We start from the raw sequence: 22,070 nt of genomic DNA on the forward strand, positions 1-22,070 counted from the left end.
TTCCTCCCTAAGTTATCATTGGCTCTTGATCATATGCTACCTCTTGAAATGGTTGAACATTAACCATTTCCTTTTGGTACAGTGACTCTGTGTATGCCTTCCATCTTCTCTTGATGCTTTCTGCATCATTCAATAATTTGCCCAGAGAATCCTTCAATAACGAAGGTCGAGGCTTGATTTTTTTCTTCAGTTTCCCCAGCTTGAGAAATGCTGAGCATGTTCTTCCTGTTTGGTTTTGTCATTCCAGATCCTTGCACATTTTGTTGTAATATTTGGCTTTATCTTCTCAAGTTGGTCTTTTGGAGTGACTATATTAATACTATGGATCGGAACCGACTCGACGGCACTTAACAACAACAACAACAACAACATATTAATATTAGGCAAAGAAGATTTCAGAGCAAGGAATATGACCAGCAATAATATTTTTAAAGTAATATAAAACTAAGAGGGTCAATGCACAAAGAAGACATAATAAGTCTAAATGTGTATGTACCTATTGGCCTCTTGGTGTAGTGCTACAGGATAAGCACTGGACTACTAACCAGAAGATGGGCAGTTCCAACCCACCGGTCACTCCATGGGAACCCTATACAGGTTCACTATGAGTCAGAACAATGAACCCATGTGTCCAACAACAGAACTCCAAAATTTATTAAGCTCAATATAATAGAACTGAAATGAAAAATAGGTAAATACACAAGTGTGCTTGAAAATTTAAATACTCCTCTTTTAGTAGTCAACAAAACAAGCAGACAGAAAGTCAGTAAGTGTAAAAAAGACCTGAATCAACAGACCTGAATTAAATAACTTTTTTAGATAACTCTGGTAGCATGGTGGAGTATGAGCTAGGCTGCTAACTGCAAGGCCAGCAGTTCAAATCTGCCAGCTGCTCCACAGGAGAAAGATGAGGTTTTCTGCTCCCGTAAAGATTGATAGCCTCAGAACCCCTAAACAGGGCTCCTATGACTTAAATCTGACTCCACAGTGCATAACCACCACACTCCAAAGAAGAAAACTACACAATTAAAAAAAATGTAAGCAGGGAATATTCACCAAGGTAGATAATATCTGGGCCATAAAGCAAATGTGAGCAAATTTAGACTTCAGTCAGTGTAAAGTCTCTTCTCTGACCATTGTACTGTTGAGTGCCATTGGATACAGCCACCCTGTATAGGGATTCCAAGGCTTTAAATCTTGGCGGGAGCAGAAAGTCTCATCTTTCTCCTGCGGAGGAACTAGTGGACTTGAACCACTGATCTTGTAGTTCACAGCCCAGTGCTTACCCTACAGAGCCACCATGCTCCCTTTATGACCATAATAGAATTAAATTATAAATCAATATCAGAAATATATCTGAAAAATTCCCCAAAATATTTGGAAAACAAATAACACGTCTATAGAATCAATCAAAAGGAAGCCACAAGGGAAATTTGAACATATTTTTATTTGAATGAAAATAAAAACACAGTATAATTATCCCTTCATCTCCACAGGGGATTGGTTCCAGGACGCCCATGGGTATCAATGGATGTTTAAGTTCCTTTTAAGGCATAGTATTTGCATATAACCTATGTGTATCTTCCTGTATATTTATGTTGTTGTTGTTGTTGTTAAGTGCCATCGAGTCGGGTCCGACCCATAGCGACCCTGTACAGGGTTTCCGAGGGTGTAAATCTTTACGGGAGTAGAAAGCCTCATCTTTCTCCCACAGAGCAGCTGGTAGTTTCGAACCGCTGACCTTAAGGTTCGCAGCCCGATTCGTAACCACTACGCTACCAGAGCTCCTGGTATATTTATAATAATCTCTAAATTACTAGTAATACCTTTGTTGTTGTTGTTGTTGCTCTGAAGTCAGTTCCAACTCATAGTGACCTTGTATATAGTGTTTCCAAGGAGCAGCTTGGTGGGTTGGAACTGCTGACCTTGTGGTTTGCATTCTAGTACTGATCCATAGCACCACACTATATAAATGCTGGAGTCCTGCTGTGATGCTGTAGGATAAGCACTGGACTACTAACCACCAGATTATCAGTTCAAACCCACAAGCCACTCCTCAGAAACCCTATACAGGGTCCTATCCTACTCCCTACTGGATGATGCCTAACAAGAGCAACAAATGTAAATGCTATACAAATAGCACTTTACATTCCCTCTTAGCCTTTGAAGCATTGCTTTGACCACTTAATTGCCACAGCATGTCACCTAAAGACCAGCCATGACTTAAACCTTTCTTTCTGCAGTCCTATCCCCTCTCTCCCCAGGAGTAGAGATGGAAAGGGTAGGTTTTCTCTGCTTGATACCAGAGAGGTTGAGCTAGGACCCTGGGAACACCAGAGAGAAACTCAGTCCCTATTCAACAAAGTGAAGAGCAAGAATGGATGGGGCTGCTGCCCTGGTGGTAGTGAAATCCTAGTCCTGGAAGTATACAAACAACCAGGACATGTTCAATATAGAATTCTTACAGAGGTGTTTAGTCTAAGGTCTTTTTAAAACCTGAAAGTCTTTGACTATGGAAATCAAGTTTCCTTTTTTCTCTTGTATTTCTTTCCTGGAATCAGGACTTCACCTACCATGGGTCATTCAAGGCAGGGTATAAGATAGACTAGCCTGGGCAGGACCTATCAGGAAATGGCTTGGGGGTGGAGCCCGCATGCATCCATGCATCCCTGAGCCTGCTTATGAGTATCCCAAGTCTATCTGGGTTTCTACCTGAGACAGCAGTCTAAGTTTCAGACCTGGTCAGAAGCTGACTCTTCCACCCTTTCTTGAGGGCAAGATCTCATGTGGCATAGCTCAGGAACCCACTCAAAGGGAGAAATGACATTACACCTCCACTGCCAGGAAGCTAGACTATAGTACCTGCTGTTTCCTTTGCTAGACTCTCAGAAAAGCAGGGTATTTTATGGAAGGTGGTATCGTGCGAAAACCTATGGGCTCTGCTGTAGGTTGACTTGGTTGAAATGCAAGGTCCTTGACTCACTAGTGACCATGAAATTAGCAGCCCAAGTCATAACCACTACGCTACTAAAGCTCCTTACATTAATATATTAGCATATATTAATACTTAACATGTTAAACTGAGCAGTGTTTCAAGTGCTTATCATGCTTTAATTTACTCATTTTTAAAAAAATTAAACCTTATGTGGTGGTGATGGTTGTTTGGTGCTATCGAGATGGTTCTAATTCATAGCAAATCCAGAAAGAAACCCTGCCCGGTTCCATGCCATTCTCACAACTGCTGTTAAGATGGAATCCCCTGGGTCAATTAGGGTCTTCTTGTTCGCTGACTCTCTACTTTACCAACAATGATGGCCTTTTCCAAAAACTGTTCCCTCCTGATAACACATCCAAAATATGTGAGACCACTTCTTGCCATCCTCATTTCTAAGGAGAATTCTGGCTGTACCTATTCCAAGATAGATTTGTTTGTTCTTCTGGCAATACATGGTAATTTCAATATTGTTCACTAATACTATCACTCAACTGGACCTATTTTCCTTATTCATTATCCAGCTTTCACATGTAGCTGAAGCGATTGAAAATATCATGGCTTGGATCAGGTACACTTTAGCCCTCAAACTGGCGTCCTTACTCCTGAGCACTTTAACAAGGTCTTCTGTAGATGTTTCCAATGATTTCCTGACTTATGTGGTAAAAAAACAACAACGTTCCACTGAGTCAATTCTAACTCATAGTGACCCCATATAGAGCTCCTGAGGCTACAAATCTTTGTTGTTGTTAAGTGCCAACAAATCAGTTCCCACCCATAGTGACCCTGAGTAGGGTTTCCAAGGAGTGGTTGGTGGGTTTGAACTTCCGATCTTGTGGTTCAAACTAACCTTGAAGTTTAGTGCATTATCCTGTAGCACCACACCACGGCTCCTTTATAGGAGCAGAAAGTCACATACTTCACCTGTGGAGCAGCTGGTGGGTTTAAACTACCAAGCCTGTGGTTAGCAGTCCAGTGTTTATCCTACAGCGCCACCAGGGCTTATGTGGTAGGTATGCATTATTTTCTATTTGACAAAACCAAGGCACCAAGAGGTTAAGTAAGTAGTGTAGGCTGACTTCTAACTACAAGGCCACCCTTCCCCACCAAGCTGCTCTGCCTGCAAATCCCAATAAGCTTCTTGCCTGACTATATTTCTTACTTCAAAGAGTTGCTGTGGAGATGACATAGAAGGGCAGCGTCAAAGTGCTTAGCCTGATACAGAGTAGGGTGTGGAGCTGTGGGATAAGCACTGGACCAAAAGGTTCTTTGAATTTCAAGGTCGGCAGTTCAGATTCACCAGTTGCTCCTTAGAAACCCTATTCAGGGTTACTATGGGTTGGATCCTACTCCATGGCACTTAACTTAATGAGATGGAAAAGACTCAACAGCAATTAACAACAACAACACTGGTTTAATGGGAGTCCTGGTGTGGTACTGTGGAATAAACACTGGATTGATGACTGCAAGGTCGGCAGTTCCAACCTCCCAGCTGCTCCTCAGAAACACTATACATGGTCACTGAGTCAGAACTTAACAAGGGCACTTAACAATTAGTTTGATGATGGTGGTTGTTAAGTGCGGTGGAGTCGGTTCCGACTCATATCTACTCATAGGGTATCTAAGGAGCGGCTGGTGAGTTTGAACAGCCATTGTTATTAGTAACGAGCATAGCTGTGGCAGGCAGCTCAACAACCCCAGTACCACACAGGGATGTGTACAACATCAGAAGGCTCTTTCCAGCCTCCAAAGTACTGGAAATCAGACCCATACACATGAACTCTAGCCTTTTTCTGCTTGAGGCCAGCCTTTGCACGGCCAGCTGTGGAAGTTTGCTGCCCTCTGCTGGCCATCAACTTCAGAGGCTCTGCGCAGGGGATTTCCTAAGTAGGCTTAACTAGCAAGATTTGGTGAATGTGATACAGTGTGGAAGGAGAATGGAAGAGCTTAGTTTTTTGTTTTAATGTTTTATTGTACAATGTGATAGTTTACATGGGAGAACATTAGTTTTACATTCATCCTATCTTATATCGTTTCATTGCCATGGTTACAATCCCCTCCATCCATCATCAACCAACCAAAGGGTATATACCCTACAACCCTGCTTCCTCCCCCTAACGCCACCCCCCCCACACACACACCCAGCCCAGGCCAGTCATCAGCACACAGCCCCTCTCCCTCTCTGGGTCTAGAGAATCCAGCCGCTCCATCTCTCCTTGTCATCATCTCTGCCTCCACCTTGGTGTCACTGCTTCTCTGGGTAGGGTCCCGCTCTCCACTCTTCTCTATTGATGGTCCAAGGGACCTCTACTCCTAGACTGCAAAGTTAATCACTTCCCTCCTTGCTACAAAATGTCTACCTTTACATTTCCAACCCTCACAATCAGTCCTGATAACAATTATTCACTATTGTATCACAAGAGACCTATCCGCTTTTCCTTTTATCAGCCTCGCCTAGACAGATTGGATACTACTCAGTGGAGATGCTACCTTCCTCCACACCCTCTGAATCTAGGTTCCCTCTTGAAAGCTTGTAAGCCAGTCACTTCTTGCCTTTGTAGCCCCCTGACTTTGAGTAGCCGTAGTCCAAGTTGCCCATCCCTGAACTTAGAGTCTTTTAAAACTAGTTTTTCTGCTAAAATATGTTTAAGATATAAATATTTTAACAATGAATAGAAATTTTAAAAAAGAAGCCCACCCTTTCTCTCACCAGGAAGATCATCAATCTTCTTTTTCAGAAACTGTGCTTCTGTACCACAATGGAATTCAAATATTTATATCCTGAGATTTTTCAAAGTCACGAGTGAAATTCTCTAAGAAAAAGATTTGAGAGAGATTGTTGTTGTTAAATGCTGTCTAGTCGGTTCTGACTTACAGCAACCCTATGCACAACAGAACAAAACACTGCCCAGTCTTGTGCTAGCCTCACAACTGTTGTTATGTTTGAGCCCATTACTGCTGCCACTGTGCCAGTCCATCTCACTGGGAGTCTGACTCTTTTTTGATGACCCTTCACGTTACCAAGTATGATGTCCTTCTCCAGGGACTGGTCCATTCTGATAACATTTGTCATTTTGTCATAATGTGGTGGCTTATGCTGGAAGCTATACCAGCAGGGTTACCCACGATGGACAGGTTTCAGCAGAGCAGCCACACTAAGACAGACTAGGAAGAAGGAGAGGTGAATTACTTCTGAACGTTTAGCCCCTGAAACCCTTATGAACAGCAGCAAAACACTTCTAGAAGATGAAAACATTATGAAGAGCACTAGAATATTGTCAGATATAACGCCAAAAGATGATCCCTCAGATCGGAAGGCATTGTCCAGCAAAGCACTATTTTAACTATCCTGAGCTGTTTTTGTGTTCCCCCCTCCCCTCACCGCCCACAGCCTTGAAACAGAAAAGATTTGTGGAGGGATCTGGGCCCATGGTTCTCAAACTGAATGCGCTCAGGATTCAAGGGCCAAAACTTCTCACAAAGTGATATTTTCTGCCAAACATCCAGTATTGAACATTGTGCAAGAGATAACATTTAATTTATCCATTTAATGTGCAAACAAGTATTTACCAAACACTTACTATATTCCCAACACTACTGGGGTCCATCACTAAACAAAACAGACAAAAAATGCCTGTTTCCATGGAGTTTACATTTTGAGATTGTTGTTGTTTTTAAGTGGTGTCAAGTCAATTCCCACCCATAGCTACCCTGTATAGGGTTTCCAAAGACCAGCTGGTGAGCTTGAACTGCCAACCCTGTGGTTCAAACCAACATTACAGTCCAACACATTAACCCACAGTGCCACAGCAGGACTCCCTGTTTTGAGATAGACAGGCAATAATCAATAAATATAATAAATAAGTAAGTATAGAATGACCCAAGTCATTTTCAATGGCCTCATATGCATAAAATGTTGGACAATGAATAAGGAGGACCAAAGCAGAGTTGATGAACCTGAATAATGGTGTTGATGAAGAATATTGAATATACCGTAAACTGCCAGAAGAGAAAACAAATGTGTCTTGGAAGAAGTATAGCCAGAATGTTCCTTAGAAGTGAGGATGCCAAGACTTTGTCTCAAAGTCTTTACTTTGGACATGTTATTAGGTGGGACCAATTCTTAGAGAAGGCCATCATCCTTGGTAAAGCCGAGAGCCAGTTGGGCTGCCTCAGTGTGCTAAGCATTCTGTTCTGCTATGCGTGGGGTCACTATGAATCTAACTGGCCAGACAGCACCTAATAGCAACAGAATATGTCAGAAGATATGAAGTGTTATGGACTAAAAAAGAAATAGACAAGAGCAAGAACAGCCTAGTGGGGAAAGTCTGGAGGTGGAGGGGACAAGTTCACATTTTAAAAAAAAGTATCAGGGAGGCTCCTTGACATGGAATATTTGAGCAAAGACCCCCTACTTCCTCACAGGAGGTCATGGAACAAATGTGTGTGAGGAGAGAGCATTGTTAGCAGAAGGAAGAGCAAGTGCAAAGGCAGGGGATCAGTGTGGTTGCTGAGAATACGGAGACCCGAGGAAGCAGCTGAGGTGGAAGAAGTGACAATGGGGACAGGAAGTGAGGGCCTTGGTGGCCAGCATCAGCACTTTTTCTTCACTCCAAGTGAAGTGAAGAACCATTGGGAAGTCTAAGTGAAGGAAAGTCTTAATCCAACCTAATGTCAAGGATCACTCTACTAAGTTGAGAATGGACTGTAGGGGGAAAAGACAGCAGGGAACCAGTGTGTCAATTGTAGCTGGGTTGGTTTTTGTGGTTTTTTTTTACAACTAAATAGATATGGCTTGATATATTGCTGTCTTCCTTCTAAGATTTAGGGAATGGTCCAACTGCTGAAGTGAAAAGAAGAAACCATTTCAAAGCCATTATTGTTGCTGTTAACTGACATCAAGTCAACTCCAATTCATGGCAACTCCATGTATATAATAGAATAAAATGTCGTTCAGTATTGAGCCATCTTTGTATTATTGGTACGTCTGAGTCCATTGTTGCAGTTACTGTGTCAAGCCACCTCACTGAAGGGTTTCTGTGTCTTTACCCAACAAGATGTCCTCCTGCAGTGATCAGTCCGTCCTGATGACATGTAGAAAGGAAGCAGGTCAACATTTCAGACAATATTCTATGATCTGTAGGGTTTTCATTGACTAGTTTCCAGATACAGGTCATCAGGTTTTCCTTTCTAGTCTGTCTTAGTCTGGAAGCTTTGCTGGAATTGTACCACCATGGGTATCCCTGGCTGTATTTTAAATACTGATGGCATAGCTTCCAGCATCAAAGCAACACATAAGCCACACAGTGCAACAAGCTGATACATAAGTGGTGGTCAAAACCATCAGTACAGTCCAGTTCTGGAATTAGAGGCTTTGTGTTGACTGAGCATCTTCTGTGAGCCAAAACAGTCACAGGAAACAGCAAAGCCACAAGGGAAACGGCCTGCAAGAGGGCATGTGGACAGAGCTGGGAGGTAAGTATGGAGTTTCTTGGTGTTTCTGGTGGGGACGTCTTTGAGAGGAAAGGTAGAGTAGGCCACGGAGCAGTTTTGCCAGCTGACTGAGGGCCCAAGTCTACTGGGGAGAAGAAGAGGGGTTCATCTGGCTCCTCTCTATTCCTCCAGCCCTTACTCCTCTCACATAGGGTCACTGAATCATGCCTGAGTCTGACAACAGCCACACAAAGTGTGACAGGACTTAGAAGATCCTGAGAGAGCTGGATCCCAGCACCAGGACGAGGCTTAGATTTGGAATCATAATCAAAGTATGGTTTGATTGGCCAGCAGAGTCACAGGACAATGCCCTAAATGAATCAGCTGTGTCAGCAAGGTCTGTCCATAGAGAGCTGGTCAGGGGTGACTGAAGAGAACCAGCCAGTCAGGAAGGACCATAAGAACCTAAGCAAGTACAAATGCAAAACAGAGACCGTCAACAGGCAGTTACAGGAGAGACAGTCAGGACCAGGGAAGTCATCAGAGTTCTGCTATCATCTCCTAACAAATCCAGTAAGTCTTCCTGGAAGCAGGAGGCTTTCAAGTACAGTGTTGAAAGAGTAGAAGGGAAGGAAAACAGTGAACTCTGGTGTGGATAAGCATCCCAGTTTAGGGGGAAATGTGAGCATGGGATGGGATCATCTTCTGGTAGGTCAAAGGGGTGAGTGATGTATGGGGAATCTGGGATGTTTCCTGAGACTCTAGGTGGGGTACAGAACCTTTCTCACCCATTTAACCACTTCCTGGAAAAAGTGGCCACTCAGGAGCATTTTACAATGTGAGAGGAACATGGATTCTTGAGTGGACTTCCCCAACACTGGGTGTGCCCTTCAAAAGATGTGGAGCAGAGGGGACAGGACCAAAGAGAGTGATGAGTGAGTTCACCTAGGCAATAGGGTGTGGGAGGGGGTAATTGGAGTTACCTGAGAAGCCCCAGAGAGGGCATTTTATGAGCTGTCTTTTGGGACAGGGAGGAGGAGAAACCACAGCCTCTATTTGATTAGTTCACAAAGGCTTCCTGGAAGAGGCGGCCATTCGGGAATATTCCAGGCAAAGGTGTGACTGGGAGAAAACGTGGGGATAGGGAGATGAGAGTGAGGGAAACTAACAGAGCACACACACACAAGTTGCCATGGAGTCAGTTCTGGTTGAGGGTAAGTCCATGCATTACAGAATTGTTGTTAAGTGTCCACGAGTTGGTTCCGACTCATGGTGACCCTGAAAAGGGGTTCTGAGACTGTAAATCTTTGTGGGAGCAGAAAGCCTCATCTTTCTCCCACAGAGCAGCTATTGGGCTCCAATTGCCGACCTTGTGTTTCGCAGTCCAGTGCTTATCCTCTAATACCACTGTGCTCCACATTAACGAGTAGAACTGTTCTAATCTTTATGGAAGCAGATCACCAGGCTTTTCTTCCACAGATGGGCAGAAACAGAGGAGGAGACAGGGAAGGAGGGTGGTTGGGTGATAGGTAGAGGCAGGCCTGAGTTCTAGGTTGTCTACCTCTCCTTTGGGTATAACCATAGAGCAGAGGCCCAACCTGACCTGACTCATGAGTTTCCTATCTTCCCTGGATGGCCTGAGAGCAGCCCTATGAGGACTCAGCCTCCCTTCCTCCCTCCCTCCCTGCTCTCCCCTCAGCTTCTCTTAGTTAAAGCTCTGTCTGAGTAGCCCTCGAGGTCCTAGGCTCCACACTGCTGTCTGCAGCAATGCACCCTTCACCCAGTACAGCACCAAGGAGTGTGTCTCAGGAGCAGGTCCCTATGCAGGGCTGTGTCTGGCTTCACTCCCAGAGTCCCCATGGTGCTCATGCCCTTCTTCTGGATATCTTGCTGGACCTGATAATATCTTGTTTCTGAAAACAGTGGGGCCATCCCAAGTCTCCTGAACCTCGTGGCTTCCCCATCCCCACTTTTGGAGGCCAGGCCCAATTCGGGACGGAGGTTTCAGTAGTGTTTGTGTATGTGTGCTTCTGGGATGGGAGAACAGCTAACAAGGGGCCTTCCCTCCAGGAGAAAGTCTCCCCTCCCTGCTGCCCCCAAAGAGAGGCAGAAATGGATCTTTTTCCATCATCTTCACCAAACTGGAGGGGAGCCGAGGTTTATAGGAACTGTGAAAGGGGTGAGGCTTTATGGCTGAGCAAACAACCCACCTATTCTCCACCTCCCGCTCTCAGCCACCACCCTACTCCCACTTTCAAAGGGCCCCCAATGCTGCTTGGTCCATACCACGCCTCCTCCTGGTCTATACAACAGCCAGTCAGCCAGTCAGACAGTTCAGTGTCCAAAGCCCCAGAATATTCAACCCTGGGCCTAAGCCAACAGGGTCCCTGTATTCTTCAACATCACCTCCTTCTCTCCCACCCCAAGACTCCACCCAAGCCTTTTATACAAGTGAAATTAGGTTAAAGAAATCCTAATTAAAAGGAGTCATAAATGTGCAGAGGAAGTGAAGTCTGTGGGCAGGGCAGGAGCAGGCCCCTTCTCTGCTAGATGATGGGATATACAGGATGCTAGGGATATTGTGACAAGATACAACAATGTCTTCCCTTTATACAGAGTATGTGGTTCTCCCAACCACTCTGGTAGGTAAAGATGAATCCCATTTTATAGTCAAGGAAATGGAGACTTGGAGAGGTTACAAATTTCTCCAAATGCACACTGCTAAGAAGCATCTAAATTGGTACTGGAACCAGTCTTCTGACTTGGATTCCATTGCTTAAATTTGCTTAATCCCAGCTGCTTCCCCGTGGGTGAACAGAATCTGAATATCTTTTAGAGCTGGCTGGTGAGGTCACCTGCTCCTCCCCACACAAGCTTCCCAAAGTCTCTACCCTATCCTGAAAAACAGGTGTGGGATAGGAGGCAGTCACCCATCAGCATCATCTGGGTGAAGGACTGAGAGCATCCAGCTGAGAGATCGAGGACAGGCCCAGGACTGAGGACTGGGCAGAAGGGCAGCACAGTGGTAAAATTTGGTTTTACAAGACTCTCTGGAGAAAGACTCACCCTCCGAAGGAAGCTCATTGGCTTTTCTTTCTTAAGTTCTTACCATCTCAAGTGTCTGGCTAATCTTCCTGGAGGCAGACATCACTTCCCCAAGGTTCATATTCAATAAATCATAAAATAATAGCAATTATTATCCTAATAAGGGCCCAAGGACACAGGGAAGTAGGGATGTTAGAGAGAACAAGGCTCCCAGAGCCCTGGGACCCACAAATCATAGCGTCCCCTGGCAAGAAAAAGCTATCATCCCACCCACATCTCCTTGCAAAATGTTCCTCGAGGGGTGAGAATTGCAGGGCTGACCAATAGATGAGTATATCCTCTGGCCAGTGGTCTTGAGAGGAAGCTAGACTGTTTCTTCTTAAGAAGCTAATAGCCGTCATGCAGAGCAAGCAGCACCCAGACTGTCCTCAAATCGTTCCTCCAGTCCTTTCAGCCAAATGGGAGAAAGTGGCTATAGGGGAACCTCCCCATTACCCACAAGCACCCATTATTGTGGCCACTGAGAGTTGAGTGGTTTGAAGTTTTCCTGAGTGAGAAATAAAGAATCCAGACAGAACTCAGATAGAAATTATCTGCTCCAGTCTTCTGCCCTGGAAAGGAACTTGGTCAAAAGAGCCCCCCAGGTTCTGAACCACCTTCCAGGAGTACTGCCTCGATAGGACATGCCTGGCCAATTAGCCCAGGAAACACAATGATTCATTTGAGAATGAGACCTGATCTCGGGTGGTCTCCACCAACCTGGGACCTCAGAACTTCCTTCCTTGAGACACTGGCCCTATCCTATACCCCAACCCCAGCCATCTTCATATTGTTTTGGAGTTCACATCCGTCTCCAGGTGTGGGTTGAGGCCATCTCACAGGCAGACTGCGAGAAAATTAATTACTTAATGTATGTAAACGAGCTTTGAAGATGAAAAGTGCAAACGCACAGTGTCCCTAATAACATCTTCAATACCTTTAGGAGCCCCAGAGTCTCGGCTGAGCTCACCTTTAAGATGAGTCCTTGGGGAGTTGCTGGCAAACTCCCCAAGCTAATAAACAACATAAAATGGCTTTTCACTCCTTTTATGCAGCCAACCCCAGCTCTCCCCACAAATAAAAGGACCAGGGAGGATCAGAGGCCAGAAGATCCTAAGGCGCGCACTCCACAGTCCACACTGCCTTCCACCACCGCTCAGACCCACTCAGATCCACACCATGTCGTGCCGCTCCTACAGGATCAGTTCAGGATGTGCAGTTACCAGAAACTTCAGCTCCTGCTCAGCCGTGGCCCCTAAAACCGGCAACCGCTGCTGCATCACGGCCGCCCCCTACCGCGGCGTCTCTTGCTACAGGGGCCTGACCGGTGGCTTCGGCAGCCGCAGCCTCTGCAACGTGGGTTCTTGTGGGCCCCGCATGGCTGTTGGCGGCTTCCGTTCTGGCTCCTGCGGACGCAGTTTCGGCTACCGCTCTGGAGGCGTGTGCGGGCCCAGTGGCCCCTGCATCACCACCGTGTCTGTCAACGAGAGTCTGCTTACACCCCTCAACCTGGAGATCGACCCCAACGCACAGTGCGTGAAGCATGAGGAGAAGGAGCAGATCAAGTCTCTCAACAGCAAGTTTGCTGCCTTCATTGACAAGGTCAGTGAGGCCTGGAAGGACCCAATCCCACAAGGCAGAGAAGGGCCTGGTGATGCCCTGTCTTTGCAAAGGTACCGTCTGTTGGGAGACAAGACAGAGACTGAGGAAAATAAATGCAGGCTTATATAGGCAGAGGGATCAGTTCTCAGTGCATTCCAGCAAAGTTGACCAAGGTTTAGAAATGGGCCAAGGTCTTCGTTTTAGTTGCCGTTGGCTTGATTCTGGTTCTTGGAGATCCTATGTGTGCAGAGTAGAACTGCTCCATAGGGCTTTCAAGGCTGTGATCTTTATGAAGCCGATCACCAGATCTGTCTTCCAAAATACCTCTGGATGGGTTAGAACCCCCACCCTTTAGGCTAGTAGTTGAGTGCTTAACTATTTGTACCACCTAAGGACTCTACCAAGGTCCCTAAGTGGCACAGATGTTTGGCACGCAGCCAGTAACCTGAAGGTTGGTTGTGCAAACTCACCCGAAAGTACTGTGAAAGAAAGGCCTGGCAATTGGCTTCCATTAAGATTACAGCCAAAAAAAAAAAACCCTATGGAGAAGTTCTATACTAGAACACATGGAGTCACCATGAACTGGAATGGATTAGCATCCATGGATTTGCTTTGGGCGCTCTTGGTCCAGAAACTGAGAATGTGGTCTACATTGTGTGTATGTGTTTCTGAAGTGCAGAGCTTTCCCTGAAACACTGTGCTGGGCACTGTGTCCTCAAAGAGTCAATGGAGAGTGCAAAAGGCATGGTGGCTCAGGGCCCAAGTCCAGATAACGAAGGGCAGCCTCAGAGTCACACTACCTCCCTTGAGTTATTACCTTACCACTAACAGTTTGGGGCCTCAGGCATGTTACTGAACGTCCCTGCTTCATAGGCTTCTTGTGAAGATTGATGAATTAATATATAAGAACTGCAGGCAAATACTAATCACTTGAAAAATGCTAGCTGTTATAATTTTCCAAGTAGTAATGGGGCAAGGAGGCAGGGCCCAGATTGGTCAGCCACCTTCCTTGTTGGAAGGCTGGGAATGTGGAAGAGGAGGTCAGACTAGCAGGTGGATGCAGCTAAGTAGAAAATGCCACATTGCTATGAGGCTGCCTCTCAAGAAAGTCTAGCAAGGGGGGCTGGAGCCACCTGACACACTTTCCTCTCTCACCTTGTCATTTTGGCTTCTTCTGTGTCCACAAGGCCTCCTAGTAGCCTAGCAGGTGGCACTGGGCTCAGGGGTGTAGTACTGGAATTGGGGGTGACTGTCTTGTTAACATTTTCTCTTTAGTGAATTTGGTTTCAAAACGGCCAAGTGGGGTAAGTATTATCAGTCCCATTTCTCAAATACAGAAATGGAGTCCAGTGGAGTTTAGACTTTTGTGGTGGGTGGAGAAAGCTCAGGGAACATAAAATTCTAATGCCATAACTTACTCGTTACGTAGCTAAGAGCTAGTCATGACACACCTTGGGAATCTTAGTTTTCCTATCTGTGGTATGGAGGGCAATATTATCATCCCCTCATGGAATTGTAATAAGTGAATGAAATTATACAAATAAATATAAATATGAATGCATAGGTTCGGCACCACATAGTAAATATTCAAATAGCCAAGAAGCATTTATTACATAAATAAGTAAATGAAACACAACTAGTGATTACAATAAGAGTTACATTTGTTGAGTAGTAACTATGTGTCAGAGACGGCTCTAAGAACTCACATGCATTAACTTGTCTAATCTTTACAGCTCTAAGGTAGGTAGGTTCTATTATGAACTCTGCTTTAGAAATTAGAAAACAAAGCACCAAGAGATTAATTAACTTGACCACTCAATGTGGCAGAACTGGGACCTGAATCAGATTTTTGGCACCAAGTCCAGGCACGTTCCCTCTCATCCACAACTACCTCCCTGAGGACTGAGAGTGACTTCTTGAACCCCACACACACACAACCTCATGGATCAGCCCTTGGCGGGTCCTGGCTGTTTTAGAGGCATCCAAGAGCAGAGAGAGCTCTTGAGGACTGGACATTTCTCCCTTGAGGTTCCCTCCTGACTCTCTCCCTCATCCTGAATGGCAGGTGCGCTTCCTGGAGCAGCAGAACAAACTGCTGGAGACCAAATGGCAGTTCTACCAGAACCAACGATGCTGCGAGAGCAACATGGAGCCCCTGTTCAATGGCTACATTGAGACACTGAGGCGGGAGGCTGAGTGTGTGGAGGCAGACAGTGGAAGGCTGGCTTCAGAGCTCAACCATGTGCAGGAGGTGCTGGAGGGCTACAAGAAGAAGTGAGTGCATGTGGGGACCAAAGGGATCCCAGGAGGAAGGCTAGAAGTTTCCACCCTTAGCCTGTTTGAAGTAGCTTCTTTAAGATTCCCAACAAAGTCTACCTTGGACTCAGAGGGGGTGTCCAATAGGGTTCTGGCTTTCTTCAGATTCTCAGGCTCCACCTCTATCCCTTTGAAGTACCATAGGTCTTAGAACCAGCATTGGAGAGAGTGAAGGAAGAAAACCCAATGGCTATCTATGCTCCCTACCCTTTCCATTGTTTTCATGCCAGGGGTTGATACTATCCTTGCCAGGAACGTGAGTTCTGTGGACATAGGGGGCAGTGGATGATTTTAGACTAAGAGGATGGAGCGCATTCCCTGCTCTCACCTCAGAAGCAGAAGAACTGGGTGGAATAAAGTCAGACTGGGACAAGAGTTAACCCATGAAAATGCACAAAATAGGTCACTGTTAGAACCAGACAACACTGGAATGCGATTAACCCCTGCTTGCCGAGGAGCTGAGATGGCATTCAAGCCCCAGACCCCTCAGCTTCAATCCATCTCTTTCTCCAACTTAGGTATGAAGAGGAGGTAGCCCTGAGAGCCACAGCAGAGAATGAGTTTGTGGTTCTGAAGAAGGTGAGGGGGCTACTCATGCATCAGGGAGGGGGGCCCACTATGTAGCCTCCACCGTGAGGCGTGGTCACCCCTGACCACAGAGTACCACCTTCCTTTGGGTTTTCCCTCAAACATGCCCCCTCTTGTCTGCCCACCACCAGGATGTGGACTGTGCCTACCTGAGAAAGTCAGACCTGGAGGCCAACGTGGAGGCCCTGGTAGAGGAGACCAGCTTCCTGAGGAGACTCTATGATGAGGTGAGGACCCCTGCCAGCCAGCTCAGGCAGACAGAGGGGCAGTGTGGGGACTGGAGGAGTGGGGGAGAGGAGGCATGTATATGTGTGCCTGTCCATGAATGGTGTACATGTGGAGAGAACATGCACACACATGATACAGCTGGGTTATATGGATCTCAGAGACAGGTGTGTGTGTGTGTCTGTGTGTCTGTGCCATGTCTGTGCTCACATGTTTGAGCATCATGTGTGCCTATGAGCACATCTGGGTGTTAAGGTGTGTGTGCCTGTGTGCTAATCTGTGTGTATGAGTTCCTATGTCAGTCTATAGATGGACATGAAAGTGGCATATGTGAGAGTGGGAGGTCACGGGATGGGTGCCTACTTAAAGTGGCTTTAATTAGTGGACTAATCACTGAACCTGGCATTCAGATCCCAGGTACCCGAATTGGTGACTTTGGGTCAAGCTTTTCATACTCTCTGGGCCTCAGTTTCTCCATTTGTTAAGTCAGGGCTGTCTCAAGATGATGTCTAGAGAGGGCCCCACTGAGCTTTATTGTTTTATGATGTGCCTATGTGAATGAAGGTAGAAGGGGGGCAAGTGGAGCCAGAGTCAGGTAGCATTCATAACCAGTGATCCCTGCAGGTAGTGGGCACTTCTCCAGGGGCCCAAACTAAATGCATTGGCTGTTGACTTCCAGGAGATCCGCGTCCTTCATTCCCACATCTCAGATACCTCAGTCATCGTCAAGATGGACAACAGCCGGGACCTGAACATGGACTGCATCGTAGCTGAAATCAAGGCTCAGTATGATGACATCGCTAGTCGCAGCCGGGCTGAGGCTGAGTCCTGGTACCGCACCAAGGTGAGTGGGCCCAGCACCCCTTCCCAGAATCCTACGTTGTCTAGGTAGCTGGGGGTGGGCAAGGGAAGACAGAATTCTGAGAATGGATTGTGCTAGGTTAAAGCTGGAGTTAGGCTTAGAGCTGGGGTGAGGGTTAGGGATAAAACAAGAACTGAATTTAAGTGTATGTGACTGAGTAAGATGACTGGTCCTGTTTACCTGGTCTCCATGCTCTCTCCTGCAGTGCGAAGAGATGAAGGCTACAGTGATCCGGCATGGGGAGACCCTGCGCCGCACCAAGGAGGAGATCAATGAGCTCAACCGCATGGTCCAGAGGCTAACGGCAGAGATTGAGAACGCCAAGTGCCAGGTAGGGTACGGAGACAGCTTGACTACCCAACACAGGCAGGTTGCAACACCAGACCTTCTCCCCTAGAAGGACAAATGCCTGACCTGGTCAGGCTTCTCCATGCACTGGTGAGAAAACAGGGACCCACAGTGAGGCAGGGCTCTGCCACAGCACACAGCACTCCAGTGAGATAGATCATATCATCAACTTCCAAAGGAGGGACCTAGCCCTTTCCTGGGCCACCCTGGGAACCCCATTAAGAAAAAATGATGAAAAGCCTACCCATCTCATCTCTCATATTCACAGCCCCTCAATTCCCTGGTCATAGATGCCAACCTTCTTTCTGGGACCCTCTGCTCCCTATCCTAGCACCATTGGCTTGAATGAGCCAACTTTGCTTTGTCTCTCATCCTCATCCTCACATCTTCACCCCCATAGCGTGCCAAACTGGAGGCTGCAGTGGCCGAGGCAGAGCAGCAGGGTGAAGCAGCCCTCAGTGACGCCAAGTGCAAGCTGGCTGAGCTAGAGGGTGCCCTGCAGAAGGCCAAGCAGGACATGGCCTGCCTGCTCAAGGAATACCAGGAGGTGATGAACTCCAAGCTGGGCCTGGACATTGAGATCGCCACCTACCGGCGCCTGCTGGAGGGCGAGGAGCACAGGTAGGACTCAGGAGGATCTTGCAGGGTAGAGACGGTGGAGGTCCTGCTTGCTGGGAGTGAATGAGTCCAAGGATGAGCTGTATCTCAGACCACTGCTAGGACAGGCCAAGCTTCAATAATAATTACCATCATAACTTATCGAGTATGTGCTATGTGCCAAGCCTGTGCTAAATGCTCATTTGAATTTTTATCATTGAATGAGGTAGGCATAATTTTTCCCATGCAATGATAAAGAAATTAGGTTAAAGAGAGGTTTGGTGACTTTCTCAAGGCCACACAGGTAGTAAGTGGAAGAGCTGGGACCTGAAGCCAAGTTATGTGTAGCCCATGTTCTCAGCAGCTCAGCTCACCTGAAGAATTGCCTCTTCTCTGAGGCTGCAGCTTGGTCCTCAGACAGGCTCCAGTGCTTTAACAACAATACACCCCTGCACGTATTCAGCTCTTCCTCATCCGGAGCCTCTTCACACACACTGTGATGTGAACTTGATCTGCAGTATCAAGGCCTGGGGTTACCTAGATAGAGGAGAGGGGATGGAATTCATACTCTTGCTGATCTCTGCTAAAAGCCAGAAGTGTTTGCCACCATGGTTAAAGAACAGTTAAAGAGAGAATGTGAGCACTTAATTCAGACTTTGGAGAAGCCCTGCCTGCCTCTGTTGGGGGTGGGTGGTCTGATAACAGCTCAGCCATCCCCCTGGATTCAGAACTAACATGCTTTTCTTCCCCATAGGCTATGCGAAGGTGTAGGCTCGGTGAATGTCTGTAAGTATTTTGTTGATGCATAAAGCTGAACCCAGCAGCCTAACCCCCTGACCCTTGAATGTTCTCTGACTAGGAGGGGGTACCTTTTGTTCTGCTCCTGGTTCCCCATTGGGGAGCACCAAGGGAGTTACAGAAAGCAGAGTAGAGTATCTTTTACTCAGGCAACTGTAAGCTGTAAGCCACGGATACAGAACAAGACAGCTTTGCTCCTCTGGGTTCAGGTGTCCTAGTCCCCTTCTTCCACCAAGCCCCTTGAAGGACTGTGATACTGAGAGGAATGGGGCCTGCATCACTGACCACTAAGCCCACCAGCTGCTCTTTGGAAACCCTATACAGGGTTGCTATGAGTCAGAACTCACTCCACGGCATTTATCAATAATAACAGCATATCCTGGTGTGGTGCTATAGAATAGACACTGGACTGTTAGCCACAAAGTTGGTGGTTCAAATCCACTTAGCCGATCATCAGAAACCTTACACAAGGTTACTATGAGTTGAAACCAACTCAATGTTAATTAACAAACCCCTTCTTAAAGGAGCCCTGGTAGCAAGTGATGACGCATTCTTCAGTTTGAACCCACCAGCTGCCTCTGCAGGATAAAGATGTGACTGTCTGCTTCCATAAATATTTACACAGCCTTGGAAGCCTTGAGGGGGGCAGTTCTACTCTGTCCTTTAGGGTCACTATGAATTATAATAGACCTCATGGCCATGGGTTCGGTTTTGCTTTTGGAGATCCCTTTTGGAGTTCTTGGGTAATGCCAACAGTTAATGTGCTTGACTGCTAATCCAAAGCTGGAAGTTCAAGTCTCCCCAGAGCACTTTGGAAGAAAGATCAGTCTGCTTCCAAAATGTCAGCCACTGAAAGCTTGCTGGAGTATTTCCACACACATGCAGTCGCCAGGAGTGGGCATCAGCTCCACGACTCCTGTGCTACAGATGCATGTCAGGGCCTATCTAGGGGGTGGAGGGACAGGGGCGGGTGTGTGGAGGTGGGCAGGAGTCCATCAGGTCACTCGTCCTTCCTCTCTTTGCTCCTCCATAGGTGTCAGCAGTTCCCGGGGCGGAGTCTCCTGCGGAGGCCTGTCATATAGCACCACCCCCGGCCGCCAGATCGCCTCAGGCCCTATGGCTACTGGGGGCTGCATCACAGTGATGGCCCCGGACTCCTGTGCTCCCTGCCAGCCCCGCGCCTCCAGCTTCAGCTGCGGGAGCAGCCGGTCGGTCCGCTTTGCATAGAGTCCGGGCCTCTGACAAGTGCCGCCTTGCCTGCTCCGCCCTGGCACTGAATGGTGTGTGACTGGAAAATGCGTGCTTGCTTCCAGAATCTCCCAGATGTTCCAAAAGAGAGAAGGACCCCGGTGCTCTCCTCCACTTTCTCACTTTAGGGAGTTGTTTTCTCGTTCTTCCGGGTCTCCCACAGCCTAAGAGTCAGAGAGAGACTCCCTCCCACCAGCTCCCCTCTCCTGGCTGGATAGGGTTATCTCTGCAGGAAGCACTTGCCTGTGTATTTTGTGTGTGGTTTGCTTGTCTCTCTGACTAACTTCCTTCTTCTGGGTTAACCTGTTTCAGCTCAACTCCTGATGTGGCCTCCCAGTTGAGAGCCCTGTATGGTGCCCACTATGGTTAGGGGATTGCAGACTGGTCTTGCTATTCCGTGCACCTTTATACATTTCAAAGAAAACCATGGTCCAGATCTCTCTCTGCCAGGTGCAGGTGGGACTTGGTCAAGACAAAGCTGATCAGGTGGAGAAGGTTAGACTACTTCCTGGGTCTCCCTCTTGGTTATGGATGTCTTCCACGATGTTTCAATCTATGTTTCAATAAATGCTGCTGCGATGCAAGTCTGTGATCTTGTGAACTATAATGCCCCACACCTGCAAACCAGCCTTGGAAACCTTGTGGGATGGGGTGGAGGACATCCTTTGACCCATCTCCAGCTTCCGATTCGGCTGCAGCACCATGCAACCTCCCCCCACTTCCCAGTGACTCCCCCTTGTCCTGTCTACTTCCACGGTCAGGCTCCAGTTTAGCCCTCAGGCCTGACCACAGCCCCAAATCCCTACCAGACCTCTTTCTCCCCTCCCCCACCCTCCACGTCTTCACTCTCAGTAGAGAAGACCCTACCCCAAAGTCATTGCTCTCACTCTCTCCAGCCCTGGGTCAAGTCACTATTTGGCATATGTTTGTGCTTCTTATGCCAAGCGAAGCCTCCTCCCATCTATTTCTCCATCCCATCCAACCCCACCACCCAAGGACATGGACTCCACCTAACTGGAGACAGATCCACCCTTGGGAGCCTCCCATTCCAAGTGGACATATGGGACATCCCATGTCCCTCTTTCCATTTGCCTTTGCTCAGTACGCATCTCTGCCCCGTGTACCTATCCCCCAACCCACCTGCAGTGTCTGCAGCCCTGAGACTTTCCATTTCTGTCCTGTGGCTCTGGTCAGGGATGCCATGACTATATCTGGAACCTGGACCAGGCAGAAAGTTTCTTAATGGTAAGAAATGTCTCTTCCACAGGAGTTATAGATACCCAACCCTCAGATTCACCTCCTCTTCTCCCTTAGGAGAAGAAATTGACTGTCGCTATGGCCAGGGCCCCTGTGTTGCCCCACCTCCCAGCCTCTCTTCCTAGGAGGAGAAGTCAAGGCTCTATACTTTCTGATGACTCCTCATTTCAGGGTCAAAGGTTACAATCCCACTGAGAGCTGTTGGCCTCAAAAATGTTGGGTGCTACACTGAAGTTTGTCATCAGGAACACCTCCTCCAACTCTCTTGCCTGCCCCCTCCTTTCTGCCCCCTCTCTGGGGCTTGATATAAGATACATCATTCAACCATTTGTTGTTAACTGTTGTGAAGTCAGTTTCAGTTCATAGGGACCATGTATAGGGTTTCTGAGGAGCTGCTGGTGAGTTTGAACTGCCAACATTGTAGTTAGTGGTCCAGTGCTTATCCTACAGCACTACACCATAAGAAATATTAAATCTCATGAGTTAAAAGTCAAGAGATCAAAATTTTCATCCCAACACGAGACGCTGGGCATCTGCTTGCACATCTACAGAGTGAATGGGGTTGCGCCACATCATCTCCAAGGTCCCGCCACTCCCTGTGGTTGTAGGGTGCTGGGGTGAGTCTATGCTTGAAGGGAACAACTTGATGTTACCATGGATGTAGGCTAAATTGTCAAATCTGATATCCCAAAATATGACACGGTGCATTGAAAAGTCAAA

General features: G+C 47.1%; 1 protein-coding gene across 1 annotated transcript; it reads left to right on the plus strand.

Moving 5' to 3' along the window:
• The first annotated feature begins 12,578 nt into the window (after window positions 1–12,578).
• Window positions 12,579–20,191, plus strand: KRT85 (keratin 85). The gene is made up of 9 exons (XM_006870010.1): window positions 12,579–13,111; window positions 15,177–15,385; window positions 15,946–16,006; window positions 16,147–16,242; window positions 16,920–17,084; window positions 17,308–17,433; window positions 17,851–18,071; window positions 18,802–18,833; window positions 19,879–20,191. The coding sequence occupies exons 1-9, from the start codon at window positions 12,689–12,691 to the stop codon at window positions 20,070–20,072; spliced, it is 1,527 nt and encodes a 508-aa protein (XP_006870072.1). The 5' UTR covers window positions 12,579–12,688; the 3' UTR covers window positions 20,073–20,191.
• The last annotated feature ends 1,879 nt before the right edge of the window (window positions 20,192–22,070 follow it).

Source organism: Chrysochloris asiatica, unplaced genomic scaffold, assembly GCF_000296735.1.
Source record: "Chrysochloris asiatica unplaced genomic scaffold, ChrAsi1.0 scaffold00138, whole genome shotgun sequence".
NCBI classification, from domain to species: Eukaryota; Metazoa; Chordata; class Mammalia; order Afrosoricida; family Chrysochloridae; genus Chrysochloris; species Chrysochloris asiatica.